This window comes from Phaethon aethereus (genome assembly GCF_964289735.1).
Source record: "Phaethon aethereus genome assembly, chromosome: 1".
Classification (NCBI taxonomy): domain Eukaryota; kingdom Metazoa; phylum Chordata; class Aves; order Phaethontiformes; family Phaethontidae; genus Phaethon; species Phaethon aethereus.
The window spans coordinates 61,701,401-61,716,611 of NC_138575.1; the positions used below are offsets into that span (position 1 = coordinate 61,701,401).

At 42.5% G+C, this 15,211-nt stretch overlaps 1 protein-coding gene across 1 annotated transcript in view; it reads left to right on the plus strand.

Annotated features, from left to right (window-relative positions):
- Nucleotides 1-10,898, plus strand: part of NUAK1 (NUAK family kinase 1) — a gene marked incomplete at its 3' end in the record, with an annotated part of 46,739 nt that extends 35,841 nt beyond the window's left edge. Inside the window, exons 4-7 of the mRNA XM_082014437.1 lie at nucleotides 1,056-1,121; nucleotides 8,114-8,233; nucleotides 8,538-8,670; nucleotides 9,745-10,898. Of these exons, the coding sequence (XP_081870563.1) occupies nucleotides 1,056-1,121; nucleotides 8,114-8,233; nucleotides 8,538-8,670; nucleotides 9,745-10,898 (1,473 nt within the window). The remainder of the gene's footprint in view (nucleotides 1-1,055; nucleotides 1,122-8,113; nucleotides 8,234-8,537; nucleotides 8,671-9,744) is intronic.
- Nucleotides 10,899-15,211: the final 4,313 nt, after the last annotated feature.

The following is a 15,211-nucleotide window of genomic DNA, read 5'->3' on the forward strand; positions in this document are numbered from 1 at the left end:
AATTCTCCTGACATTAAAAAAAAAGAAAATTAACAACATTAGCTAGAAGAGGCATCCCATAGAACTTCTACAACATTAATATATTCAAACAAATGATAGTTTGCAATTTGAATATGCAAGTGAAAACTTTAGAATAGGAGATAAAATATATGAAAGAAAAAAGCCAAAAGAAAGGTATGAGTGTTCATGTATGAGCTTTAGCATGTACTCATTCTGGATAGGCAAAAGTAACTTTTCCAGCTGTAGCAGGAGCACTAGAAAGATACACTTTGCTAATGACTTTATCCATTGTGGTACCCACTAGAATGACAATTTAAGCAATTAAATCCAAGGTAGCTGACTGGCTGTCATCACGGACCTTTTGTGCCTGCTTATGAACCAACTGCATAGAGCCAAAACTTGCATGAGGCTAAAGGCAGCGAGCAGCTAACACTATTTTTTATTTGAATTCTTAAACACTTTAATCTCCACTTGAATTCTGATAAACAAGGGAGGTTTTCAAAGTCTTCACTGCGCAGCACTGAAAAGCTGCAGCACCCTTCCCTGTGCAGTCAATTTTCCCCAAATTTCTTTAAAGAAGGCTCTGACCTAAACCCAGCTTGTTCACTTCCATCCCTAACATTTACAGTCTTTAAGGATTATAACTCTTCCGATCCACGTGGCTGCACATTGCAGGAATGAGGTCTTTTGTAAGGACTAACGTCATTGACAGATACTGTTTTCTGATGCCTGGGAAGAATATATTGCTTTCACGCAATGGGGGCAGGATCCAGGCTGGAATTAAGTTCCGAAAAGACACCCCCCACCCCCTAGCCCTCCATCCCCTCACCCCCCTGCTGTTTTAGAGGCTTTGTGGGAGGACAGATTCCAGTCATTCTTCCCTTAACCACATACCAAGTGACTAATACATCGCCTGTCACTAGTCACTGGGCTGTGAGTGTTATGACAGTGAAATCAGCCCTGAAATGTAGATGCAAAGACCACCCTGCCAGCTCACCTTTAATTTTCCCAATATTTTCTTATGTTCTCCCGCATTTTTTTCTTCTTTGTTTCAGAACGGTGTTGTCCACAGGGACCTAAAGTTGGAAAACATCCTTCTTGATGACAATTTTAATATTAAGGTAGGAGTCTTTTTCTCAGCTTCTCAGAATGGATTTGCATGTTTTGTAAAATTTTTATCCAAGGTATTAGAAGAGCCAGTGTTATGGCAACAGCTACTAAGCAACAGCATCTGGCAAGAGGCTCAGGAGTTTGGAGGTTGAGGAAAGAGCACCACTGGTGACGAGTCATACACACTAAATGAAGCTTTGCATAATCTGGGGGAGAAGACCCTGTCCTGCCACCCAAGGGCAACAATTCCCAAAGCAGTATCTGTTTACCGGTAGGAAACAGCAGAGCATTTCGTGCAGTGGGGTTTATTGTACAAATGACATTATTGTTGGCTGCTGCTGGGGCTAGGAAAAAACTTCACTGGTCTACAGGGTTCAAGTGCCTCCTACAGAACACTCTGAATGTCCTTTTGATCATGGCTGGAAAATAAGCAAATAGAGTTTCAAAATAAACCTAGTAAAGCACATGTGCTTCATTAGGAAATGGCCTTGGAACTCCAGACACAAACGTATACTTTAGATAGTGATGTCATTTCCATGTCATTTCTCCCCAGTGAAAGCATGGGAATGACCTTTTTTCCCTTCTTCTTCTTTTTTTCCTAATAGCTGTAGCACAAAGATAAATAATGCAGAGATGAGTGTAGTTCCCAGGTGGCTGAACCTGTTTCATTTTCAACTTTGTTCTTCCCTGGGTAGCTGGATGTGAGGTGGCTGGGTGCGCTCGTCTGTGGGCAAACAAATGGAGGGAGGGACGCTGAAGAGTTTCTGCTGACGCTTGGGCATCCTTGCTTAATTAACAAAGTAATCGAGGAGCTCCCTGTGTAGCCAAATATCTAAATAGCCTGGATCTTCATTTTGTCTCCACTGAAAGCCACACGGCTGCACGCACTGCCTTCTGCGCTTCGTGCTGGAGAGATTGTCTTCATTTTAAGCTGATGTGCAATGGAAATGGAAAGTAACATATGGTAGCTGCCATCTGTGTAACGCTGATGACAGAAACTAACTTGGATCAACTAGTGGATTAAAGACACATAAATATGTGGTTTCTAAAAATAGTCTTTTACAGAAGGCCCATCCAATGCAATACTTTGACGTTCTGCTGTTAACATCCAGTGTTAGAGCAAACCTCCCCACTCCTGTTCCTACAGGGACACTGGCTGCAGCAGCCCGAGCTGTTCTCAGCAGCACTGGAAACAAAAAGGAGCCTTTCTAGGACATTGTATACGAAACAGGCTTCCGCAGGCAGGATGACCTTTCTTTCCGCATTACACGCCAAACTATCTTCCCAGCTAATCAGAGAATTCTTGAGAGAAAAGAGGAATTTGGGGAATTTGCTAGCTGCGGTGGCCTGGATCTCTGCACTGTGGTCCTCATATGCAAAACCAATCACTCCCCAAGCCTCCAGGGAGCTGCACTTTGTCAGAAGGCTCCGCTCCTTCCCCTCTTTCCTTTATGGGAGTCTAATCGTCCTGCGAGGAGAGCGAAAGGATGGGGCAGGGACAGGTAGCTTTGTGTTTGCATCCAGACCATGGAGGTGACCCAGGGGCTTCAGAACCACAGATGCATTTCAGCTGCCATAGCGAGTGGCACTGCTGTGGAAGAAATTCAGGTAGCTACAACTCCCCACATCCCTTCCAATCATTCGGACATCTTTTTCCTGAAGGCTTCCCTTTCCTGAACTGCGTTGTGTGTAAGCTGCCATGGAGGTATTTTGCGTTTTTCCAACCTTTTCCTCAGTTTCTTCTCTGCAAACCGTAAGGCACACCTCTGAGCGGGCAAGGCTGCCTCGGCATGGGTGGGTGGCTGCAAGCTCCCTTGTTGTCCCCTGGTAACTCTTTCTGCAGAGGGTCTTTATTTATTAGCAAGAGGATATTTATTCCCAAAACCGAGCTTGGGAAGCAGTTGGAATTTCGTACATCTTACTATCAATAGTGTTTGAATTTGGATTACTTCAAGAGATGACTTTTTGTATTGTTTTCCTTTTTCTCCCATCTCTCTTTTTTTACACCTCGTGACCAAGGTCAGCTTTGAATACTTGATGTTAAGCACACTGCCACTATTTTCCAGATGCTGAAGCTTTGAATATGTTACTGTGGTTTCTATGCTACTTGCACAGAATTTTATATCCCAGTTTTTCTTTGTTTCACTAAACAGTAACCGTTGGCAAGGAAACACATATGGAGCTGTAAATTATTTATTAGGAGTAAATTTATCAGGTCCTCATTCTGAGAGTATTTATATATGGTTTATTCAGGCAGAAAAAGAGAAATATGCAGTTTGGGTTTTGGTATTGACTGATGGCTTCAAATACTCCGTGGAAGGCGTTTTCTAGAAATGGAGTGATAGTCTTATCTGTACTTTCCCAGTATTTATATTTCATTCAGTGGATTACAAAGCCTGTAAAAAATTGGCAGTTTGATTTTAAGAACAAGAAAATGAAAGGAATCCCTTTGTTCTCAGGTGCAACGTGCAATTAAACACATGTTTCTGAAGAAGCCAGTGATCTATACATTATGATTTACACAAACATGTCATAGTAATGCAAAGAAAAAATAAGATGTTGTAAAAACAGATCCATGTATAGCAACTTAAGCAGTACTTTTAGAACGGGGAAAAAAGAGGACAAGTAATCCATTAGAAATTATTATCCGACCTAAGGGGGCCCCAAGCCATTTTACATGATACCACACTAACTTGGAAACCATTCTTAAATTTTAGCTACTTAAATGAAGGTCATGAAGCAGTGTATGGAGACATAATCAGCTTTTTTTTTAAGAGATATGATAGTGAGTAAAAGTCTCTGGAAACGGAGTCATATGTTGGAGTACAGCAACTAGGAAACACCAGTGTCTGAAAGCTGACAAAAAATGACATGTTTTGAAGAATTCTGCAGGCCCACAGGCCAGAGGTGGAAAGTGATGAGGGGAAGAAAATTATCTGATCTGTGGTATATAATTATGTTTTCCAGGGACTTGGTGTATATGCGGTAATATTTCCTTCAAACTATTACTTAAAACCCCTAAATGCAGCAAACACAACGGAATAAAATGAATTTTAAACACTTGTGAGACTGAACATGCACGCAAATCTGTGGGGTACAAGGAGTTCATCCAGTCAATTAATAAAACAGGACCTTGCCTTGCTCCCCAGATATGCACCCAACTGTCTAGCAGAAACCCCGAGTGTGAATGCTTCTCTTGCGAGCTAGCCTGTCCGCAGGGGTCAACAGTGGGGCACAAACCTAGAGCTTAAACCTTGCCAAGGCACTGCAGCCCCCCAGGGTGGAAAAAAGTTACTTGCTTTCTTACCTTCTTCATGGTGCCATATTGTTTAAAGAAGTAACGCAGTGGTGGAATTAGGGTTTCTGCAGCGTGTACAAGCCTCTCTTTACTCACCTTCATGTGCTAACAGCACAGTTCACCTTAAAATGGACTCTGTTCTCCTCTCAGCTGCTCACAATTGCTGCCTTCCCCCCCTCCAGCTCTGGGTACCCCAGAGCTGCTCCCTCCGCTTGCCCCCCGGTTCCTGGGGTGGGTACAGCTGCTCCCCTGCCGCAGGGCAGAGGGGCAGAGCAGCCTCTCGCTGGCATTTTCGCCCCATCGAGAGGATATCATCATTATCATAATCCTAAAGCAGCTGGAGGTGGGCAAGGTCAGAAAGGCAGCAAGGCTAAGGCAGCCCAAAAGCGCCGAAAGAGCTGTCCTGAGTTGGTGAGTTAGAAAGCTCTTTCTGGGAAAAGATTCGCACTGGCTTTAGGCATCTGCTTTTGGTGGTCTTCAAAAAAAAGCCTTCTGGTGATGTCACCTTTTCTTCATTAGTTTTAAAAGGACTGAGGTTGCTAGTTGTTTGTTCATTGTAGGTGTGAATTTACTAGAAGAAATAACAGCGGGGCGAGGATGCAGCTGCCTCCATTTGCCCATAGCTCCTGCAGTTTGCCCTGATGAGGACCACGTGTCCCTGGTGCAGCACCACAGCTCTCCCCTAGTGCCTAAATCCCCAAAACTACATGCAGGGAGGTAGAGGGAAACTGCTGCCCAGTGCAGCAGCCAGGGAATTAGTGCCTCTTGCTGGTCTACCACCTGCCATGTCCCTGCCCCATGCCACAACCTCCCCCCAGGGACACATCTGTCATGCAGCCTGGCGCGATGGAGGGGTCCCTCCTTGTTTGCAGTAGCCTATGGCGGCTCCTGGGCTGGGAGTTGCACCTAAAAGAGATGTCTAGCGGAGGTTGACGTAAACTGTATGATCAACCCCTAAGTGATAGAAGGAGAGAAAAATGCAAGTATAATAGTAACATAATCCTGCTAACTGCACTTTCTCTTGGGCTGGTAAGGGGACACCAGTCAAACTAAGCACTAAAAACCCATGAGGGTTTCATATATACAGAGTAAGTATATGTAATTGGGATTTACCTTGCTGGAAGTCTCACCCACTGCACATACATTTCATTTGCTTTAAGAGACCTAATTACTTCTCTATCTACAGTACAAAGAGACAGATTTTTAAGTGGGGTAAAACTGACAACTTCCATGAGTGTGAACTTCATGGAATTTATGGTCCACACTTAAACAATAAATTACATCTGGTCTGTCATAGCTAATAGTAAATATGAAACATACACCTCCTGAAGCGCAGGGAATAAAAGTCCATTTCCCTGCTCCTCCCAATTTAGGAAGTTTTTTTGACTTGATGCCTTAGTTCCATTTAAGTGCCAAGAACATGAAGTAATGTTGGCTTCTATTAATCTTGTTTTGGGGGGCATGACAGTTTTAATGGGAAAAGCTGATAAACATCAGTCTGTGAGTATGGGAGTGAACTGTAACATAAATACTCTTTTCCTGAATGGTCAAAATGAAAACATGAATGCCCAAGTCTGAGAGTTTCTTAGTGTGAACAATGGTATGTGTATGCTTATATATATTCATGCACATCCACATGCATTTTATACATTCCATGGTGTTAAGGGAATGTATTTTCTTAAGGAATCACACTGTGCAGTGTTTGTCCTTGTCTTAGCTGCATCCTGAACTAAAATAAAACTCAGTGACCAGCACCAAGTTTTAACACTGAAATGATCCCATTCTTCCCCTGATTGACAGGGCACACTTCATAAGGCTTAAAACCAACTTCCTGCAAGCCAGGCAGGGTGACTTGATAAGAAAGTGGAATTTAGGGCAATTAAGTGCAATCTGAGCCATGAGAATATGTTTGCAGACTGCAATTGTACACCAGCTGTTTTCAATGACATTCCAGCCATACAATGAAGATTTTACAACCACATTTATTTAAGGGTTGAATTTTCTGCTATGGGTTGATAATACGCTGTTTGGGGGACTGAGTGGATTCAAACTGTGAATGAACATGGTGAGATGAATTAACATTAATGAACAGGAATCAGCTCCTCTTTGAGCAGAGTGTTATGAGTCCAAATTGTCAGTGGAACACCTACACAAGCAGAACATCAGAGTAGGAGAGGGTGAAACGTGAAATCTCACGTTTGCTCTGTGACTTAAAAAATTTTGTGAAAATCATATTTGAAAAAATAAGTTTATACTTTTAACATAAAAGTAGCTCTATATCTATATCTGTTTATAAGGCGTATATATATATTTCTATTTGGGGGTAAAGAAAGAAAATTGGGAGCTTCTGTCCATACTTTACCAACTTTGTTCATTTTGGTCTCAACTCGGACATTTTTAGGTGTAGCTGTAGGAATTTAGACAGTAGAGACAAAGACTTTATGTCTCCCAAGAGCTCACTAGGCGTTGCAATTAGACAGGTATTAGAGGCACTGAGACACATTTTAGAAAGCCGGGAGTGAATGATGCTGATAAATCCTTTTCTTTGTGAAAACAGTTCATGTTTTCTTGAATTTCTCTTGAAAATTCCTGTGATTTACTTTCTTTCTGGTAGAAAAGACCCAAATAAGGTGACAAAAACACAGAGAAAACTACTGTCACTTATAGCTATAATACCTTTTTTATGCCTGTGCTTTATATCTTTTATGTATGCTTTATGTTGATAGTGGGCAGTAATAAAAGTGCCTCTGGGAAACAGAAGCATTTGCGTTTTAAACAAGATAAAAACCAAGATGTGTTGCCTTGTGCTAGAGAAACAAAGGAAATGCAAAGGTTGTGGGAGTATTTAGTGTTGCTGTCCTCAGCCTTTGTTTTGTAGGAACAAGAACAGAGAAGTGAAGTAAACAAAACATTTGGACCTGATCCTGCAATTCCTACATGGGCAAAATTCCTAACAGTCTCAAGGGAAGTTTTGTTTGTGTTGGGAAAGCCGGATTTGGGCCCATTGTTTGCAGTTAGGAACCAGATTTGTGTTTATTATCTCATGACAGACATCTTATGTGCTTAACAACTCAGATTCCTCAGCCGGATTCCCTGAATCTGGAAGAGTTAGCGAGTGCCTCACTTTCCTTCTCCTTCAAGTGTATTTAAGTTCCAGATGATTTAAAAAATCACTTTCTTCTGTAATCTTACGCTTAGTTTCCTGTAACACTCCTGCCTCACTCCTCCTGTTGGATTTAAAGGTCTTGGCTTTTGGTTTGCATGTGCAAGATAAGAATGATAGTACTTTCTGATTGCTTTCCCTTGGTACTAATGATTGTACAAGATGAAGAGCAGTCAGTGGACAGCAGGCCCAGTGACTTCCAGGATGAGATTGTCTCTGCAAGCATAAGCAATTAATCCAGGATAAAATTACTGATTGATGGTTGTGCAGTCAGTCAGTGACTTGTCTGTGAATGGAACCAAAGCATCCTTGTTCCTAATCTAGAGAATTTTACCTGAGTACCCTTCTCTGGAGGGTCTTTAGAGAGAAAAGTCAAAAAATCATAGAAAAATGGGTTGGCAAGGGAACTGGAGAGATTACCCACATTGAGATCCCTGCCCTACAGCATGGTCAAATGTAGCTAAGTCCTTCCTGATAAAGGGTTTTCTGTTTCATTAAGATATTGTTAATGCTACAGATGTCTTGTGCAATTCTATTTGCAGATTGCTGATTTTGGACTCTCCAACCTTTATCACAAAGACAAGTTTTTGCAGACCTTTTGCGGAAGCCCACTGTATGCTTCCCCTGAAATAGTTAATGGAAGACCTTACAGAGGCCCGGAGGTAAGAAGGGTCAGCTTTTTGGTAGTGGTATGGGGATGTCTTAGATGACAGTGTTCTTGAGGATTAGTCTTAATGCTAGTGTTTTTGCACATGTGGGTTCATTTGGGTCTCTCCCATATTGAAAGTTCTCAAGCTGCCTTGGTTTGCTTTCGTTTGCTTTGCCTGTGATGAGTCAGATGTTAGATACTGGTTTGCCCATCAATAGGCGCAGCTGGAGGTAATGCTGCTCTTGGGATGCTAATGGCAGGGAGAAGGGTGGGGATCAGCTTTCCTGGGCTTCACACACATTGTCTTTGTATTTCAGGTTGACAGCTGGGCCCTTGGTGTATTGCTTTACACTCTGGTTTATGGAACGATGCCCTTTGATGGCTTCGATCACAAAAATCTCATCAGGCAGATCAGCAGTGGAGAATATCGTGAGCCAACACAGACCTCAGGTACAAAAAAGGAGTGAGGGCAATGTATTGAGCTGACAGGAGTTGAGAATGGAGGGTTTGCGCGTCCCTTTCCAACATGTTTTGGTGTCATATTGGAATGGTGAAGAAAAAAAATCTCTCATTCCTCTACTGACTTCATCTGCTATCAGTTCCCATCTGAGTACGGCATTTACCAAAAGCCCTTTTGAAATTAAAGTTTTATAGCAGATAGGTTTTATTGCCTTGGGGAAACTGTAACGGGCTCTTTTAACTAGGTCTATGACAGTGGAAAGTCTGTTAGCTATTGCAAGTGGAATTGTTCAGACAAGCTGTAAACTGATACAACATACTGGTACAGATCAGTCCTCTAACTACACTGTGGTATATCACAAGCAGAGAGAAGATGAATGGTCAGAGCTATGCAGTCGCTTATCCAAGAAGGCAGGCCAAAATGCCACTATGTTCTCATTTACTTCTACTTAGAGGATAACACATTAAGCAGTCACCTGACAGAAAAGCATCAGCTAAGCCTGGGTTATTGATTATAATGCCTCCTTCCAGCCTTAAACATCTATGTATATATTATATTTAAATTAATATTTATCTTGTATCATTTGTATACCATCCGTTTCAATTTTCTGTCTTCTTGCTTTCTTTGTGGAAATCTACTTTAAAAATATACAGAAGACTACAGTGTTTGTGGAAAAAGAAATACAAAAGCAATAATGTGTAGATCATTTAAAATATCCCAATTCCTCTTTGTTTTCCTCTAAGTTTGGTAATTATTAGAGTTGATAGGTTGGTGATTTCCTTCAGTAATATGGAACTATTCACTGACTAATAAAGTACAAATATTAATTTCTTTGATAATCCAGTGTACATTTCCTAGGGTGAATCATATTCTTCTTATAAGAAGTAGTACTCAAATGCGTTTTCCAACAGTGACTGATGACCAAAGCTTTGCCTCCTTTCACTTCTCCTGTTGCAAGAAGCATTATTTTTGCTCATTTGATTGCCTTCACACTTCCATTTTAAATGGACAAAACTAAGAATTCCCATATTCTAAATATTTTATATTCTGTTCTTTGTCCACAGATGCTCGTGGTCTTATCAGATGGATGCTGATGGTGAACCCTGAACGCCGAGCAACTATCGAAGACATTGCCAACCACTGGTGGGTTAACTGGGGCTACAAGAGTAGTGTTTGTGACTGTGATGCCATGAGGGACTCCGAGTCCCCATTGCTGGCAAGATTCATTGATTGGCATCACCGTGCTACTGGCCTCCAACCAGAGACTGATACCAAAACAAAGTGCCTTTCTAAGCCCAAAGGTCCTGAAGTCACACTAGAGAGACAAAGGTCTCTAAAAAAATCAAAAAAGGAAAATGACATTGCACAGTCCATCCAGGAAGGGGGAGCTGAAAATGCATCCAAACCCACCTCCAAGAGACCCAAAGGCATCCTGAAGAAAAGGAGCAACAGTGAACATCGATCTCACAGTGCAGGTTTCATTGAAGGAGTGGTCAGCCCAGTGTTACCCTCTGCTTTTAAGCTGGAGCAAGAGTTGTGTAGGACTGGCGTAGCCATTAAAAGTGTTGTGGAGGGAGAGGTAGCAGGCAAATATGGCACTAAGCAGTCTTCACTAATGCCAAAAAAAGGAATCTTAAAGAAAACTCAGCAAAGGGAGTCTGGCTATTACTCCTCTCCAGAACGAAGTGAATCTTCTGAACTCTTGGACAATAATAATGAGACAGTAAACAGTGACGCTTCTCCAGGGGTCACAGAGCCATCCAGAAATGGGTCTTACAGCCATTCCTGTAGGCGTAAGGGCATCTTGAAACATAACAGCAAGTATTCTACCAGCAGCACTGAATCTGCTTTGATTAGCCCTGACACACCAACTCTGGAGGCCATGGAAGAAGTGGTCCTGCCTGGGGATGCATTACCTCGAAGTTACAGTCGCCCTTCCAGCGTGATTAGTGATGACAGTATTTTGTCCAGTGACTCCTTTGATTTGCTGGATTTGCAAGAGAACAGGCCAAACAGACAGAGGATACGGAGCTGTGTCTCTGCTGAAAATTTCCTCCAGATCCAAGACTTCGAAGGACTTCAGAACCGCTCACGGCCACAGTATCTAAAGCGTTATCGCAACCGTCTGGGGGACAGCAGTTTTTCCCTTCTCACAGACATGGATGATGTGACTCAGGTCTACAAGAAAGCCCTAGAGATCTGCAACAAACTCAACTAGCAGAGGGAAGATGGAAAGGGAGGGAAGGGAGTTTTTCTGTGTACCTTTATGGTGGAGTAAGCCAGGTCACTAATTTGCTGACAATAGTAGGTTTTGCTTCAAAAGAGCTAACTGTACCTACTTGGCTGAACTCCGAGTAAAGTAGCCCCAAAGCCATCTCACACTTCTCTAATTTTGTGTCCTCAAAATATTACCTACCTGACCAGAGAAAAACCTTTGGTCTTCGTATACATGATGAAAGCACATCAGGATCTAGCAGACAAAAGCGTCAAGATTTGATGGCTTGAAGTCAAAGCTAGACAGAATTAAAACTGGAAGTGAGGGACACACATGTTGAGAGGTTTGTAATTAATATTATATTAGCTTTATCAAGAGATGAGCTGAATTCTTCAAGTCAAATTTGGATGTCTTTTAGAAAAGAGAGCCTTTATTTCCCCCTGAAGTTATTCATCTGGATACAATCATTGCACATTGTGAATCTTTGGCTTGCATTATGCAGGAGGCCAGGCTAGGTGGTCACCATGGTCCCTTCCAGCAGGGTGACCTGAGAGGTTCTGAACACATTCTGGGACAAATAGTGTGAGAGACTCACCCAGAATAACCTCACCAGGTGTATGTGGACAAGCAGTGGAGCAGGTATTCAGATCTGGCCCCTCCCACAGCCATTGCTCTTCAGTGAGCAGGAGGCCCTATAATTTTTTCCAATGACTGCTCCTACCAGTAAAAGCAGTCACAGAAGCGGTAATGGAGACTGGAAGGAATGGATGTTACCAGCAGCTAAACGACCTTTTAAGTAATTTCAACCTGTGTGTTCAATTTGTGAGTCTTTCAAAATGGCCAGCCAGATGAATGCCCAAAGATGGATCTAACAAAGGGTCTCAAGGGTTAAATGACCCTCCAATGTAGAGTTCAGTCGCTGTCAGCAAATGGTGCCACCTTGCTGTTAGCTTGTAATATTTGAGGGTTGCAGATAGCTTATGGCCAGAATGTTAGGTAAGGAAAAGGTTGTAGCATGTAGGAAATGGATAGAGGTCAGAAAGTTAGTGGGAAGATGCCTTTTTCCAAATGAAAATGTTTATAAGTAGGTAGTGATGGAGCAGAAAGAACTGAGCGATGAAATGACAATGGTAGATTTGATAACAGAGTTAGCACAAAAATGCGGGCCTCTATATGGTGTAGCTGGTACCGCATGTGCAATGATACCAGTTTGAAAAAAAAAAGAGAAGGATATGTGTTTGTGTTCTCAGACATACCTAAATATCCAGACTGAAGGCTTCAACTCCCATAAAGGTACCACATGGGTCTACTGGATTACCTGAATGTAAGCCTATGTCAGAAAGGCACTGTGTGTTTGACAGGCCTGGGCAAACTGGAATCTTAAGGCCCATTTCAGTCTCATTTCTGTGAGCACATAGCCCCTGGCTTTCTTGGAGGTGCACTGGTGTGAGTAAGTGGTAGGTTTCAGCCTATGATGTCAAATGATCCACAATGTCTACACGCATACCCAGAGCAGAGGAGCATGGGGCAAGCTCTGTTCTCACTCCCACCCTGTAACTGGAACTGAAAGCAGAATTTGGCCCACTGTGTCCAAAATCCTAGAGATCATGCAGAAATGGAGTAGAGTTCCTCTGGGGATTCCCTGGGAATTGGGGATAACCCCATAAATTGCTGGCGTCTGGGGCAGGGAGCTATTTCGCTTGCAGATTCCTTATTCAGTGTATCATGGTACTTAAGTCTGCCAGTTCCTCCTAAAAATCGACCGGGCTGCCTAGCGTAAAGATGAATGAGCTTGAATTTCCTAAAGCTGTTAAACGGACTCTGTGGAGAACCTTTTCTTATTGTGAAACACTGGACCAAATTTGGCCCTGGAGTCAACGGCACCAATACCATGAAATCTGCGAGAGATGTGTGCTCTCAGGTGGTCAAGTGAAATTTGGCTCACTGTCCATTTGCTCAGGAAGGACAATTGCAGGTCATTTCTCTACAGATGCGTACCTCTCTACATGATATTCAGACATCTCGTCTTCTCACAGGCCCTGCATGCGCTCTTTTAGCCCATCTGAAATCGACACCCCATTTTGCAGTGTATTGAGTTAAAAAGTTTGCTGTGGTGCGTTTTAAAACAACTCGACGTAGTCTCCGTGGCCTTTCTGAAACGAGGATGCGCTCTGCAGCCATGGCTTTTAACTTGTCGCCCGGAGCATCAGAGCCAGATCCTCAGCTGGTGTAAATCAGCGCTGTCCCATTGACATGGTGGAGCATCACCTTGGTGGGGTTACGCTGATTGACACCTTCCCTGCAGATCTGGCACTAAGCCTTAAATGGTTTTATAGAGGTTTCAGGACGAAGGGGAGGGAACTCAGCCGGCCGTGGCAGGGGAGTGAGGAGCACCCCGAAGGCTCGTGTCTCCCGAGGCTTTTGCCCAGGCCTGCTTCCTTGTGTACAAATGTGAATGAGTGAGTGACTGCTTGCTGCCAAACTGGAAATGCTATGTAGGGATTTACTGGCATGTTACTGGCATGTTACATGTTTACTGGCATGTTATCATTCCTAGAAGAGAAGAAAAAACAAACTTGACTGCACATTGTTATTATTAGTGTTGTGATTTTTATTTAATTTTTTTGTAATACAAAGTTGACTTTTTTATTTGAATTTGTCTTTTTTTTTTATTTATTGGTCTGAAAGCCATTTCAAAGGTATAATAATATATTTGGTGTAATTTAATTGGTGCAACATTATTTTACAGCTCCGGCCAAAATTGTTTGGTGTTATTTTTTGGTTGTTTTTTCTCCCAATCCTTGGTTGGTTTGAGCTCTACAAGGCACACAGAGGAAAACGCTGGATAATCACCCAAAGTGTTTGTATTTTTAATCTGATACTGTTTTTTATTAAATAAAATGAAATTAATGTAACTGTGAAGAGTCTCTCTCTCTCCCTTTTCTTTTTCAGTGTACATCAGCATAAGCCAAGACCAAACAGTAATGAACTTGTCGTGCAGAAATACAGCGGCACCTCAGCACATCGTACCAAGTTGTTTATGCAAAGCTTCTTGGCTCATTTGTGCATTTGAATGTAATGTGGGTGGTCTCAGAGACTGCTGTGCTATGAAGCATTTGGCACTGCATAACACCCAGAGCTTTCAGCTATAGAAATGTTTGGTGCAGAAGAAAAGCTGACTGGGATTTCTCTGCCGGAGATGAATGAGGTTTGTGGGCCAGGTGTGCTGCAGGTGAGAAGAGCAGGCTGGCTCACCAGATGCGGCACAACTCATTTGTAGCCCAGAGACGGATGGTCACGGTCCTTTCCCCTCTCTGGTGGAGAGAGGGACAGGTTATTAACAGTGTTCGTCTTCAACTAGGTCAGGGGCTCTGAGCAACCTGATCTAGTTGAAGATGTCCTTGCTCATTGCAGGGGGGTTGGACTAGATGACCTTTAAAGGTCCCTTCCAACCCAAACCGTTCTATCACTCTATGATTCTATGTATGTTAATGTTCCTGTTGGTATAATTTAGGGGTTATTTGGGCAAAAAAGACTGGTGGCCATCTGTTGGTGTCAAAGGTGGGAGGAGTTCAGTCAGATGGCTTTGAGGAGCCAGCATAATCAGCTGGTGAGAGAGAAAAAGGGAGTCAGCTTTCATTTTTTTGGAGTCCCCTTGATAACCAGAAGGCTTTAGATTTGTTTTTCTTGGAAAACGGGTGAGCATCATAAGGGACACTGGGTGTTAGATATGCTCTGTGTGCTGGGGACTTGTTAAAATAAAGGAAATGGTTGGCAACATCCTAACGTTGGCTCTGAGCAAGACACCGTTAAACTTCACCCTCGATGCAGCCAGCCAAGATACCTGTGGCGTATATTCTGCTTTTTAAATTACAGGCCGTTTGGATTCGGATCCAAGTCTTGGATGTCATGCAAAAAAGGCTTTCATTTTTCGAATTAATTTTCTCTTACTTGAGCTTTTTAAAGCAAGAAGCCATGGCTGTAGGGTGCTAGATTTATTCATCATCACCACTTAAAAAACAGTGGGACTAAAGGGAGAAAGCCAACAATGCAGAAAGTCAAACAGCCGTTAATACATTACAAAGGGAATGATTAGCTACTGTGTGCTAGTTGAGTCAGAAATTGTAAGGTATATATTCAAAGTCAGCACACGTGTTCTAGTACCTGAGGTGAATAAGGTCTAACTGTGGGTGCTGGGTGGTGGAAAATGTAATGCAAGCCTCTTCTGCAATAGCAATTATGAAACTTACTTTCTTTTTTTTTTTAACACACTAAGAAAAAAGTGAAGTTGAGGGCAACCCATTTGATTTGTTTTA